The 14229-nt window shown below is 40.3% G+C and overlaps 1 protein-coding gene across 3 annotated transcripts in view; it reads left to right on the plus strand.

Moving 5' to 3' along the window:
• LOC131889942 (glutamate receptor ionotropic, NMDA 2B-like) overlaps positions 1–14064 on the plus strand; it is an 18151-nt gene extending 4087 nt beyond the window's left edge. The window contains exons 1-16 of one of the 3 annotated variants that reach the window (XM_059239175.1): positions 141–620; positions 744–942; positions 2040–2221; positions 2295–2470; positions 3710–3939; positions 4014–4212; positions 4393–4519; positions 10540–10769; positions 10841–10958; positions 11034–11217; positions 11637–11752; positions 11834–12064; positions 12169–12329; positions 13212–13393; positions 13536–13762; positions 13827–14064. In XM_059239175.1, coding sequence (XP_059095158.1) covers positions 567–620; positions 744–942; positions 2040–2221; positions 2295–2470; positions 3710–3939; positions 4014–4212; positions 4393–4519; positions 10540–10769; positions 10841–10958; positions 11034–11217; positions 11637–11752; positions 11834–12064; positions 12169–12329; positions 13212–13393; positions 13536–13762; positions 13827–14012 — 2802 coding nt within the window. In that variant the 5' untranslated portion in view covers positions 141–566 and the 3' untranslated portion in view covers positions 14013–14064. Of the gene's footprint in view, positions 1–140; positions 621–743; positions 943–2039; positions 2222–2294; positions 2471–3709; positions 3940–4013; positions 4213–4392; positions 4520–10539; positions 10770–10840; positions 10959–11033; positions 11218–11636; positions 11753–11833; positions 12065–12168; positions 12330–13211; positions 13394–13535; positions 13763–13826 lie in introns of those variants that run through there. The other 2 variants (XM_059239184.1, XM_059239191.1) reach the window with 2 other exon arrangements.
• The last annotated feature ends 165 nt before the right edge of the window (positions 14065–14229 follow it).

A 14229-nucleotide genomic window follows, 5' to 3' on the forward strand; every position in this document is an offset into this window, starting at 1 on the left:
CTGATTACATTCATTATGGACGAAGAATCGTCCACAAAAAGATTCACGCAATTGGTTGGCCACTCGTATAACCCTAAATCCTGGATTGCAAGATTTTCTAAGTCTTGCCCCATTCCATTATTGTATGTATAGAGGGTGGAATCATAAATACCCATTGGGCAAGTGTTAACTTTCCAAGTCTCTGTCACTTGGTCTCGAATTGTCGGAAGGGACTTCAGATGATGCTGTTGAGAAAGCTCCCCTTATCCAAGAGTATTGGGTCTCTAGTCAAGATTGTGTACTATGGGTGGGATAAAAAGAGAACGAGGGAACAGAGAGGCCCAGAGTGTGTAGGAGGATATGATTCCTTGCTCGCTCGCTCGCTCGCTCGCTAGCTAACTAGCTAGCTCTTTTGGTCCCAAACAGTTTCGCTGGAAGTCTCTGGTTCAAGAAATGAAGGGCACTTTTCCAGAGGTTGCTGGTTGTGGTCATTCAGATTCGGAACTGAAGCGTGAAAAAGTGTAAAAAGTTGTTCATTGGAAATAAAAAGAACTCCAGTCTTCCCAATTTCGGAGGGGATTGACAGCATGGGTATGAGTGTCACGCGCACCGTGTTGATCTTCTCGGCAGTCTCGAGCTTGGTAAGAAAACCTGTCAATTGATAATTTCGACATTTGTGAGGGGACAATAACCTCTCCCTGTCCTCGTGTCAAATTGCGCTCTCAGGTTTGTCGCTATTGATCTCGATTTCTTCTTTACGCTAGGCATATTTGGCCTTGGTCGAGTCCCGTCAAGTTCATTTGGGACTCATTGTTCCCTATTCAATATACAAGGATCGAGATTACACCAAGATGGTATCGAAATCCATTTTTGAGCTTCGTAAAGCTGGCTCTAAACTATTTGCCTTTCGTCCCAATGATCAAATTCATCGTATTATGATGAAGGTCAATCCTGGACCCACTGGTGAGGCGTATTCGGATTTAGTTTCAAAATAAATTCAGGGCATTAGTCGTTCCTCAAGAAAAGGAACGGATTACAGTTACAATTACTTTGGTTAAAAATAGTAATTCTTTACACAACCGAGACTCGAAAAGAAATGTAATGGCGTTTTTTGTTACTCGTTAGGTTTCCTAGAATTCAAGTGACCAATATTTTACGGCTTTTGCCCAATAAAGACCACACCTCTCTAAAGACACTGTGTTTTTTGTCTCAAGCAGTCCTAACGCGTAACATTTAGAGACTTCGTGTCAACATTTTTCAATAACGAGCATTGGTATTTAATCTTGGCAAAAATGTTCAAAATGTATTTATTGCATTGTAATGCTTTGAGGAGACAAGATTGGGATCCTGGGCAGGGTAATGATTCTTGGAAATTTACAACAATGTCGCAAAAATCATGATGGAAAAACAGTATTAGACATTGTCAAGCCGGTAAAGCTTCCTTGTTAGAAGCCTGCGCATTAAGTCATGGAAATTTGATTCATCATACTCAAGCCAAAAAAGACTTCTCCCAGCTTGACAATTATACTAAAAAATCAGGCCGTCAGTCCAACGGAATTTGATTGAGAGGATGGAAAAATAAAGTCGCAAATGCAACAAGATTTAAAACCAAGAACACCCTCAGAGTCACGAGATCAACGAGAAATTCAAGGCCATTCTGGAAACTGAAATAGGAACGAGTATTTTTTTTAGTTTTTGGGTTGTTACAATTACACAACATTAAAATATAATGGACTTCTAGTTGCTTTTTCAAAAAAAACGAACAAATTATCGTAATTTCGTTACTGATGTCCTGCATTTATTACATGTAGCCTCCAAAATCGTTCTTATTGCCCGGAGCCTTTTCTTCGTGATTACTTTCCGTTTATTCAATACTTTCGAATTCAAAATAATTTTTCGAGTTGTAGCCCATGCTTTAAGCTTTATTTAGAGGAATTAATTTGGATATTACAGGCTTTTGAGCATTTCTTTCACGTTTTGATCTGCTTTTGTGCATATTCTAGTCTCTAAAATGATGTTTTTCATCATATTCTGTCCCTCTCTACTAATGACTCCTCTAGAGATATTGGGCACTCTTTGCGATAATTTTGCGCAGAACAACGTGTCAGCGATCGTGTTCATGACCAATAATGAACTGTTTGGAAGATCCACGGCCTCGTCTCAATATTTCTTGCAACTGACGGCGTTTCTAGGCATCCCCGTCATCACATGGGCTGCAGACAATGCTGGTCTAGAAATCAGGGTAATAAAAGCTTTCCGAATTTTTTTGAAGTTTTGTTTCATTCTTTTCGTTTCTTCCCTTGCCTCATCATCAGTCTCATGAAGACCTCCAGGTTCATCTTGCTCCAAGTATTGATCATCAAGCCGAAGCTATGCTGGCTTTACTCCGTCGCTACCAATGGAAGCAGTTCTCGATTCTCACCAGCAACATTGCGGGTCATGAGGATTTTATTCAGTCTGTTCGAGATAAGATACTCCCTTCAAGAAACCCGTAAGTTGATCTGAATTGAACCATATTCAAAACATTCTAATTTGATCATATGATCAACCTATATGATGGCGAACGTACATCAAACCAGGGTATCATGGGAAGTTTCAAAGAACCGCATCATTTTGGCCATTATGAAGCACCAAAAAATGTAGTTAATTTGAGGGGGGTTTTTACGGCCAAAACGAAATTGAAATTTCTAGAAATATAGCATTCCAAAGCCTCTTGAACACATGGATGGTGTAAGTTGGCAACACGCCATTTCAAAGAATTGGCAACACTCAGCAAGATATTTTTTTCCTGGATGACGATAACTGATAATGTTGAGTAACGCCTTTAAAAGAATTAAATTTATGCAAACAGCACTGGATTTGGCTCATGATTTCTGTCTGATGTAGTAAATCTATGCAGGGATTGTAGCTATATTTATTAAAGTTGCCAGCTTCTGTGTCTTTTCCAACCCTGATCATGAAAAAACAAGGGTTATTCCGCTCTCGAAACCGAATTGTAATCGGTTAGTCTAATTTGTTTCTAAATCGCGTTTCAGGAAGATTCCAGGGAACTGTCATTTCTGGAAAATTATTTATTGCGATGGTTATTCAACCTTATGGTCACGCAAGTAATATATGTTTTGGAAATGAGGAAGGCATTCGTCGCAAACATTGCAGGTGCAATCTTTAGTTGGTAAAACATGGTATTCCTTCCTACTGCACGTTAGGCAGTGGTCGCTGTCTAAAACTTCCATCGTAAACGCTGTTATTTCTACAGAGAGTTTGGAAGAAAATGAGTAAACGTACAAGTTTATTTGCGACTCGAAATGCTCTTTTGCCATTCTTTATTTTTCTGACTAACCAGAAGCTTGATAAACGTTGGTGGAACTTGGTTTATATTTGTAGTGGCTCCTATCCTGGAGGCTTTTGAGACATGCTTTTGAGCCTCCCATTTCAAGTGCCTACGCCTTACCTTTGGCACGCTCATTTACCACAGTGAAATATGATAAAATATTGGGTACAACAGGAGCCAAAGGGTCAGTTTTGACCAATTGATTAAATTAAATTTCATTGATTATTTACTACTGAAGAGTAAGGGTCGAATCAAGAAAACAAAAAAAAATGGCCTAAGTCATGCGGCACTCTGGGTTCGCTTTTATCTCGATACGGTTACTCATTGCTTAATGGGATTTCATTGAAAGTCCATAGGATAAGCGATTAAAGCTGAATAAAATACGGGTTTTCAAATCAGACTTCAGATTGAAAATGTGGTTAAGGTGACGATGCGCGAAGACCTTTTTGAACTGAAGAAGTCGGACTCACGGATTGTGCTTCTCTACTGCACCCGAACTGAGGGCTTGGAAATTCTCCAATGGGCGGGGGAATTGGGTCTGACCGGCAAACATCACGTATGGATCGTCACTCAGAGCGTCATTGCCGATCCCAATGACCTGGCTCCTGGATTTCCGCCTGGAATGTTGGGTACGAGAACGGCATGCCGTGATTGTTCGCCTGGTTCGATTCATCCTAATCGAGAGCTTATATTTTTCCTTCAGGAGTGAGCTTCGACACTTCGTTGGAGTATCTGATTGAGCAAATACCCATAGCCTTGAAGGTCTTTTCCCGAGCTATGGATGCCCTCTTAGCAAACTCAAAGGGATGGCAAGATTCTCCGGGACTTTCTTGTAACTTACCGGATCTACCCGACCAAGATGGCTCCGGCACGTACAAGCATTATGGACGACTTTTGCATAAGTAAGTAAGCACAGATTACATCGCAAATATATAATATTACAACAGCAACGGAACGTTGCAAATATTAAAGAAGTGAATCACAGGTTGAGAGAGTTTGAGGGAAATTCTCAGCGTCAAAAAGCAATATGAACCGTCTGGGATTAATTTAGAGATCCACTTCATTTTTTCTTCCCTTTTAAGATACATGCTCAATGTGACTCTGCCCGAGAACGAAGGCAGAGGCCCCCTTCGATTTCATCACAACGGAGAGTTGACTGACGTGACTTTGAGAATCATGAACGCTCGAATGAACGGCCTTTGGGAGGAGGTAACCAACCCTACAATATATTCAGTCAGATATGGTCCAAGTACTGGACCAAGTGTACTTTATTGAAAATGCATATCCTTTCATGCGTCGATTTCAATGGGCATATGAAAGGATCAAAATGTAAGGCCAAGACTAGATATTATTTTGTGACAAGTTTTCCCAATTTTATCCTCCATTTCGTACTTTGATTATCACAAGAACCCAAAATAAAGTTAGCAACGCTAAAATGTAATTATGTAATGGAAAGACCACACAATGTAATAGAAAGTCCTACTGAGAAACCAAAATCACCACCCCAGCTCAACCGAACGGCAATATCAAAATTTATGCTTCTCAAAGAGCAATAGGTAGTAGGGCGCAGAAGATTTTTTTTGAAAAGAAACTGAATTACTCTGTATAAGCCACCAAAAGTATAAGGAGTAGTATTTTTTGTTTTATTTACTTGCCTGAAGAATGCCTTTCAACTCGTCTCCATATCTGGTATTTGAAATGGGTGACTTTGTCACAGCATGCCAACTGGAGAGAGACAAATGGAATGCACGGAGTAATTATTGACAAAAAAGGGCCAAAAACTCTCAAATAACCAAGATAAGTTGTGCTTTAAAGTATAATTCAAGAAGATTGGCTTGGCCTATAGGTGATTATTAATGATTTTTGAGGGCTTGCAACAATAACCCTGAGAGCCATGATGGAAAAAAAGCATCAGATTGTATCAAACTTGTAAAGCTTCCCCTTAGACACTTGCTTACACATAAGTAATCACAGTGGTAAAAATACCCTTTAAATTTTTAACGGAAATTCCCAAACACATCTTGGCATTTTTCTACCTCAAACAGTGTCATAGGGAACAACTTTGATTTTATTGCCCTATGGAATTCTAGCACACATAAAAAACTTACATACCTAAAACCATTATAAAAACTAAAATTCTCAAAAACCTACTCAATGTAAATTGGGAGCGCATTTAGTTACCTCTTGAATATAAATTATGATATCATCTATTTCACCGCTACATTGTTACATGGGATTCAATGGTTCAAATTTCATCGTTTTTAGCCTCAAAATGCCTCGGTTATGTGTTAATTTAATTTCCCAAAGAATAAATATCGATATTCAGTATCACAAATACGAAAGACTGCTTTTCTTTTTCTTGCGCAGTCTCACAATACCTAAACATGCTATATAATGTCACTTAAAACACACTAATAGTGTAATCTTTGAAAATGTGTTTAACAATCATCATGAGTACATTTAGGTACCCAATCACTTGAATTCTGAAAACAATACATACAACAAACAATGTTATAGATTTTGTCGTTTCTTGAAGTCTTTGTTGAAACTGATTAAAATGGCTACTTTAAGACTTCATTGATATTTGTGACATTTTCAGTGACCGCTCAACTAAATGTTCTTTGGACGGTTCCAAAATAAATTTCTAAAATCTGCTTCTTTTAGGGTTTTAGATATGGTTGCATAAGGTTTTAAGTTAATTCAAAATTATGCAAGGAAAAGAAAAATAATCTTTCATTTTTGTGATAATGAAAATCGATATTAAATCTAAAAACGATGAAACTTGGACCACAAAATCCCATGTAACTAGAGAGCAGTGGAATAGGTGATATCATAAATCAAATTCAAGAGCTAACTAAGTGCGTTCCTAATTTACATTGTGTAAGTTTTTGAAAATTTTAGTTTTTATAATGTTTTTAGGTATGTAAGTTTTTTATGTGGGCTAGAACTCCAAAAAGCAATAAAATCAAAGTTGTTCCCTATGCCTTTTTGAGGTAGAAAAATGCCAAGCTGTGTTTGGGAAATTCTCTAGAAACTTGATATGGCTTTTTGAACACCGTGTCATAGAAATGTGAAAAGTTGAGAAATTCTTTGCAGCATACTCTAGCCAAGGGATGATTCCCTTGAACAACTTTACTTTCTATCAGGTATATTGGTCCAACTGCTATTTGATATTCAATAGAGGAAACTTTAACCATGGTGACAGGCAATCTCTTAAGAATCGCTCTAGTAAGATTCGAAGCCAAGAATACCTTAAATGTCGCTGAGAGCAAGCACAACTTTTACAGCTTTTTTTAAGATACGCTCTAACAAGATTTTGTTTTTTGTTTTTTGTTGTTAATAAATAGAACATTTTGGTATCAGAAACTCCGAAAATTAATTGCTAAAGGCTTGACAGATCATCAAAATCTTGTTTACAACCAAATAAAATTGAGTTCAATTCAAGCCGCCAATCCGTTCTTTGGCGGAGTAACATGCATGCATGCATGCATTGGATTTGGACATTTATTTCATTTTACCTTCTTGTCTAGGCAAAAATCATTGTGGTATTTTGACGAAAGGACGGAAACGCTGATTCGTTCCTTTTCCGACGATCAGCCTAAGATTTAACATCAGTTGTCAACTCATTTCTTGACGCTCAGAAAAGCAAACGATTTTTGCAACATAAACAGTTTTCACAAATATTTGTAAAAACTAATTGAAAAGCAGATGGCCAATTAGAAGCTAAGCCTTCAAGATTGCTCAATGGAGATGTTCTAAAAATTGTTCCTTTTTTATAGGAAAGGGAAAATATGGCTTGCCGACCTGGTATTGTACAAAAACGATCACTACCAGAAACGATGCCCTCTTCTGGTAATCCACCTTAACTCATTCATAGTTGGCAGACTTGATTAGTGAGCTTTGAGAGGGCACAGCCATTGATCCAGTCGTTTGATTGAGCTGAAAATCAGAACAGAATCACACAGTCTAGGTTTTTTTCTGAAGAATTGTCCTTTTCGATGTGAAGCAGGCTGGATGATTTCAAACATGGTGCCAAGAGGCCTAGACCATCCCTTTTAAGAATAGGACAATATGCCTCTTGAAAAAACATGATACACTCTTTATTGATGAAAATATTTTCTTGAGAAAGAACATACCTCCCATAAGAAGTTTGAATAATGTTGCTGAATATTTTTTGTAATAGCCTTAGATATTTGTCAAAGATAGCAATTATCGTGAGATGTTTTGTGCCACTCACCCATTGCAATTTGTTCCAATTGGGCCAGATTTGTGCGCCTCCGCTTCGTGTTTCGCCCGTTCAGTTTTAACGCGTTTCAAGCCGGAATTTATGGCCGACCCTTCCAAAGCTTGAATACCGTGTGCCTTTAACCGTTACTTGTCAATAATGCTGCGATGTTAAGGATCATTATCATACTGAAACCAGAAACTCGCACTAATTCTAGCTAGCCTTTTGGTCACACTCTCAGAGTTATTCGAGTACTCTCAGGTTGCCTTTCATTTCATGATTCCTTAATCGGTACAAATTGGCCTACTCCTTTGGCACAAATTGATCTCCAACTTATGATTGAATCTCAATCATGCTTCACTTTAGTTAGTGTTTGTTGGCGAATAAACTTGCCCAATATGACGATAAATTGTCGGAAAGTAGTTGCTTTAAAACATTCATCTTTGTGTCGTTGGAACACAAGACAGATTGGTAGAGGCCGATATCGTGTCCACGCGACCTTCGATGTCTTGGCTGCCGGAACGTGGTTTTTCATGGCCATCGTACTCGAAACCTATGGGTTCTGATCGTTTTTGTTTTTGACACAGAGACCTCAGCAATAGGGCTTGTCAAGTGAACGCGTTCATGAACAACTGACGTTATTCCATGGAGTAAAATCAAAGACAACATCCCCAGCTAAACAGCACTGTGCATGCATTGGATTTGGACATTTATTTCATTTTACCTTGTTGTCTAAGCAAAAATCATTGTGGTATTGAGCCAATTTGACAGTGCGTTCACCGTTTAACACCAGACATGTTCATTTTTTTTTTAGTTTTGTAACGCAGCTCACTCAGCACTGGATTATTGAAAATTCAATGGGCAAATGGTGCAAGTTGACTGTGATGTTTGTCTTAGTTCTCCCTCCCTTAAATGCCCAAAATCAGGGTAACGGACCTTATTTTTCCTTGAATTTGCTTCCCTTGACATACCTTATTGTCACCTCATCCGGTACTTTCCCAAGAGTCGCTCTAGGGGTTTGCTCCACCTTACACACCAAGACTCATAGAATCCGATCAAGAACATTTAGAGGCGACCAACACAAGGAGCATTTTCCACATCTTGGAGGGAGCTGATTGAAGTAGTGTAATAGCCTCTAGAATAGATTATCGGGACTGACAGGTCCAATGATCTAGAGAATCTTCTTTAGGCTTGGTCCTTCTTGTGAAGTGTTTATTGGTGCTTTTTCTCAAAACCCAACTCTTTAGCTGATCCCGTGTTACTTGCTGCTACCAATCTCTTCATTTCTATTTTGTCTTATCTGACGTGAACTGAAAATGTTTTGATTTATTTTAAACGCTTTTGGATAAATCATTGATCAACTTTTGCTAATTTTTGAGGGGAGAGATCTTTTTATCCCGCATATTTTAAAACGGCAGCTACTCTCCTCTATGAAATTGTGTATTCCAACTTCAGCAATAAAAGGAGAGTGTACGGATGCTTTGTGGATTTCTCCAAAGCATTCGACAGGGTGGACCGAACGCGGTTATTCCTCAAACTCCAACTGTTGGGAGAGTTCCTCGTTCAATCTGTGTCCTGCTGTCCAACATCTATGCGGGACTCAGATTCTCCATTCGTTCTGGTGCAGACCTATCCGCTGCTACTTCACTTCCATTGGCCTTCTGCAGGGGGGTCCACTATCGCCAATTCTATTCAACCTCTATGTATCCGACCTGTCCAAAGCTCTTACACACCAAGGCCCCTACATCAACCGTTTCCAGTTCAATATCTACAATATGCAAACGACCTGGTTCTCGTGGCTGATTCAGCTGTGGAATTGCAAAATGCCATCAATGCACTCCACGGTTATTGCCAAGAGTACGGCATTCAAGTCAATAACATCAAGACGAAGGCCATGGCTTTCCATAAAGGTCGTCTGCCTCCCACCTCCTTCTATATCCACCATAGCCCGATTGAAATCGTCAATAATTTTAATTATGTCGGTTTCACATTCTCAACTCAACTCTCCTTCACCAACCATCTCAAATCATCAATAGTCAAAGCCAGGGCCAGGATCGGATACTTTTACAATAGACTTCCTATCAAGAATCTCCCCCTTCCAATAGTTCTTCAACTCTTCCGGACCACATCTCTCCAATTTTCCTTTACGCCCTTCACGTTTGGCTTCCCAACTCCGCCCAATCCGCCCTCAAATCCGCCGATGCCACCTTCACCAAGTTCCTCAAACGATATCTGTGTGTGCCCCAATATGCCAACAATGCATGGACGCCTTTTCTATGCGAAACCGAGCCCTTCACCATCGGGCTGGCAAGTTAGTGTCCAACAGTGTTGGGAACCTGACCTTTCCGGAGGTGATGTTGGGACACAAGTTGTCCTTCCCGGTCAAGGACTTAATAACACCTTATTGTCCTTGGCCCGACATTCCTTCGGAGTATTGGCGGTCACGCACCTTTGTCCGGCTCCCTACCCAATGCCATCAACGACGAGAGCTGACAAAAGATCTGTTCAATCTGGCCCATCTTCTTCTCTGCAATATCCAAGAATTTCATCATTTACCTCTCCCCACCTGTTTATGTACTATCTGCAATTTCCCTCTTCACTTTTTTCATGTGCACTGAACCAATCCTAGTTAAACTCACTGTGATATCACACTCTAGTCACCTATTTTATCAGACTCGACCATTTTATTCTTTTATCAATCGTTTTTTGCATATGATACTTAGGCAAACAGTTTTATACATTTTACAATCTGACACGACCAAAAGTCGCGATAAACGTTTATTATTATACTTTTAAGTGAATGAGCAATACTTACAGGTTTCGAAAAAGTATATTTGAGACGATAACTGCCACTTGGCATCAAGTTTGAACTTGGTTGTCAGCTTCACTTTAAAAAAAGCCAGATATTCAAATTTGTTACAACAACCTGGGGGTACTCATTTGAAGAAAAAGTCCATTCACAGCTTTAGCATTTCCGTCCACACCCCAATGGTTTATATTACAGGTTGGAATATGGAAGAGCAATCGAAACGGCGATGGCCTGGACATCCAAGACATTGTTTGGCCGGAAAACAGCCTCGTCCCACCTGAGGGCGTCCCAGAGCGTTTCCATTTAACTATTGGCTTCCTGCCAGAGCCCCCATTCATCCATGTGACCCCACCTGACCCGATCACAAATAAATGCCACGTGGACCGAGGAGTCGTCTGCACCATCCATAATGCCACCAGAAATGAGTATGATCAATGAGTCCACACTAAAAAAGTCTCTGACTCACAGGCCACTCACAGCTCACTTATGTCCACAGGCCTATCGTGCAATGTTGCTCAGGGTTTTGTATTGACCTTTTGGAGAAATTGTCAGATGATCTGCAATTCGAATATAATCTCGTTCAAGGCACTGACAATCGATGGGGAGTTCTTGAGGTAAGGCCATTAGCTGCTCCACATCGAAGCAGAAGATGAAAACAAAACTCCCAATATACGCTTATTTTCTTACAGAATGGCACATGGAACGGGTTGATGGCTTCTTTAGTGGAAAAGAAGGTCGATATGGTGCTTACCTCATTGAAAGTGAACTCAGATCGAGAAGCCGCCGTGGATTTCACTGTGCCATTCATGGAAACTGGAACCAGCATCGTCGTGGCCAAACGAACGGGGATTATTTCCCCGACAGCTTTTTTAGGTACTGCTCACAATTCCTGTTCAAGCCACAACTTCAACCTAGAACGTTAATCAATTAGAGGCCTTAGAAGCTAATTCGTTTTTCAACAACTATTTTTGGATTAGAAATAATGGGCGAACGAAAGTTGGTAGCATTGCTAGATCGGAACCAATTGTTTGCAGTAGTTGTTTCAAAAAGCATCTAACGCCTCCATTTCTAATAACTTGGGCTGTCATTGATCACTACGGATGGTTAATGCATTTTCGTTACTTGTTTTATTTTCGGTGATTTGAGTTGTAATGAAGAACCGCATAAACCCCAATTGTTTAGCAAGTGACTAATCATGCGACAAAGGCAAAGCTAATTGTGCTCCCAATCTTTGCAATGTTTGCAATATACCTTCTTGGGTTTAACGAAGTGCTTGTGCCTTGTTCCTCTAGAGCCTTTTGATGCCGCCTCATGGCTGTTGGTTGGAATGGTGGCTGTGCAGCTGTCAGCTATCGCCATTTACAGTTTTGAATGCGTTAGCCCCAAGGAGACACCACCGCCATCCAAGGTATGGAACCATATCCTGTAAATCAAATGCAAGACTACATACTGTGTCAGTCAGATCAAAACGATTTTCGCTCACTTTCAGAGTTTCAACATGTCTGATCTAACACTGTATAAAACATATTGGCTGGTTTGGGCCTTGTTATGCAAAACCCCGGTTCACATCACCTCGCCCTGCACGTTCTCGGCTCGTTTTATGGGCTCAGTTTGGGCCTTGTTCGCCGTGGTATTTTTGGCTATCTATACAGCCAACCTGGCCGCTTTCATGATCTCGAGAGAGGAGTGGGACACCTATACAGGCATCCAAGACCCCAAGGTAATCGATGAGCAAGCCAAGTAATACGTACTTCTGTACGTTCTGATCGATTAATGTCCGTCAGTCAATCAAGGTAAATGGGATCTATTCGGTTCTTTGTTTAGCTCTCGAACCCGATGAGTGTGAAGCCTCCATTGCGATTTGGGACTGTCCCTTGGACCTACACCGAGCATGCACTGGCTGTGCATTTTCCATCCATGCACTCTCACATGAAGCAGTTCAATACATTTGATGCAGCCAGCGGGATAGACAGAGTGAAGAAAGGGTAAGTAATAAGTACAGTAGAAGGTTATATGTTACGAGCCTCGAGACTGCATGACCAATGCCTTCAGAGGATTGATGAGCCTGGTCACGTGGTGGTCCTTCGTTGTGATTGATCAAACTCGACCAGATGCCATTGACAACGAGAAGAGGAAATTGTCTTGCTTTGGCTTTGCTCTACTCGAATGAGTGAGACCCGGGGTCCTTCCTCCCGAGGAATGAACCGAAATCATGGAATATATGTATTCTATTCAAAGTCATTTGGAAAATTTATGATAAAAATTCTTTAGTGTTGTAATATTGGAAGAATTCAATCTAGGAAACATTTTACTGCAAAAGAAATCGATACCCCGTTGCACGAAAAAGGAAAGGTGCGCATAATTTTCCCTCGAACAAGTTTCAGGTAAAATGCTTGATTGATAATGGAAAATATGTCGAAATTGCAGCAAGCAAGTAGGATTCTTAAACGTGGAACACTTTCAAATATATGAAGTGACCTACAGTATTTCATCATTCATCATACATCAGATTGTGTCAATGAAAAATGCACCCGTACGTATTGGAGACAAACATTTTTGGACACAAATAGTACCATGATCATGTCATTAACAGTGATTTCATAACATTCATCTTAAAAGATTCAAGTTCTTCAGAGTTTGTCTATAGAGCAATAACCATCTCCTGACTGAAGTGCCTTCTATTTCGGTACAGGAATATTTTGATCCAACGCTTTTACAGTTCAACTCAAAGTTGATAATTTGGTCCAAAGAGCCTTTGGTTCGTCTCTTTTATGGGAGTATAAAAACCAGTAAAGCATCAAGCTCATCAGAAATGGTATTATTGGGATCATATTGGGATCATCATGTGGCATGCATTCCATTTATAGGCAGCTGGATGCTTTCATTTATGATGGAACGGTGCTCAATCACATGGTAGCGGAAGATGAGGAATGCAAGCTGCTCACCGTTGGCTCTTGGTTTGCCATGACCAGCTATGCGGTGGCTCTACCCAAAAACTCCAAGCATTACATGAGTTTCAATCGGGAAATCATCGAATACAAGGAAAATGGTAATACGGCAAGGAGTTCGGCACATTTTGTACAATAACCTTTTGATTTTTATCGGGATCTGAACGTGTGCAACTCCCCATTCAGCGAAGACGTGATTGATCGATCATTGCTGCAAAGTTCTTTTACCTGCACGTGCTTTAGGGGACTTGGAACGACTGCGTCGCTTCTGGTTTACTCGTTCCTGCAATCCGATGGATGACGAGAACAAATCTACAGAGCCTTTGGCGCCTGAGCAATTCCTCTCGTCATTTTTCCTCCTCTTCAGCGGAATCCTACTGTCGTTTCTGATCCTGATACTGGAGCTGGTGGGCCTCTCAGACTATTTGCCTTGGAACTTTCACTTCTGGATTGATTGGCAAACGCGCAAGGTTGGGCTGAGAGCATGATGAATAAAGTCCTCTGAATGCTAATGAACCACCCGATTGATTTCAGGACCGACCCAAATCTGATAAAGAGAAAGCCCATGATGCGCCTAAATCCAAGAAACTGCAACATCTCTTGTGTCAAAGCAGAAAATGTAATCTGGGGAAGCTCCATCTTCAAATAGAATTGGGGAACAAAAGGAGTCACATTGCGCGACTGGCTAAGCGATTGGAAATTCTCGAAGGAATGAAATAAATAAAAAGGATTTGCTCCACTCTTTACATTGTTGGAGTGCCTTTCAATTAGAGATGATTGCATTACATTGGTTGATCAGAACACTCAAACAACGCAAGCAGTCCGCCGCTCATCATAAATCCTGGTTATGCTCACTTTTAGAACCTTATGTAGTTGAACGCTGTCATGCTAGTTCATGTAAAATGTTCAAATTTGTATGTGGGACCAAGGTCAGAGA

This window comes from Tigriopus californicus, chromosome 1 (genome assembly GCF_007210705.1).
Source record: "Tigriopus californicus strain San Diego chromosome 1, Tcal_SD_v2.1, whole genome shotgun sequence".
Taxonomy (NCBI): Eukaryota; Metazoa; Arthropoda; class Copepoda; order Harpacticoida; family Harpacticidae; genus Tigriopus; species Tigriopus californicus.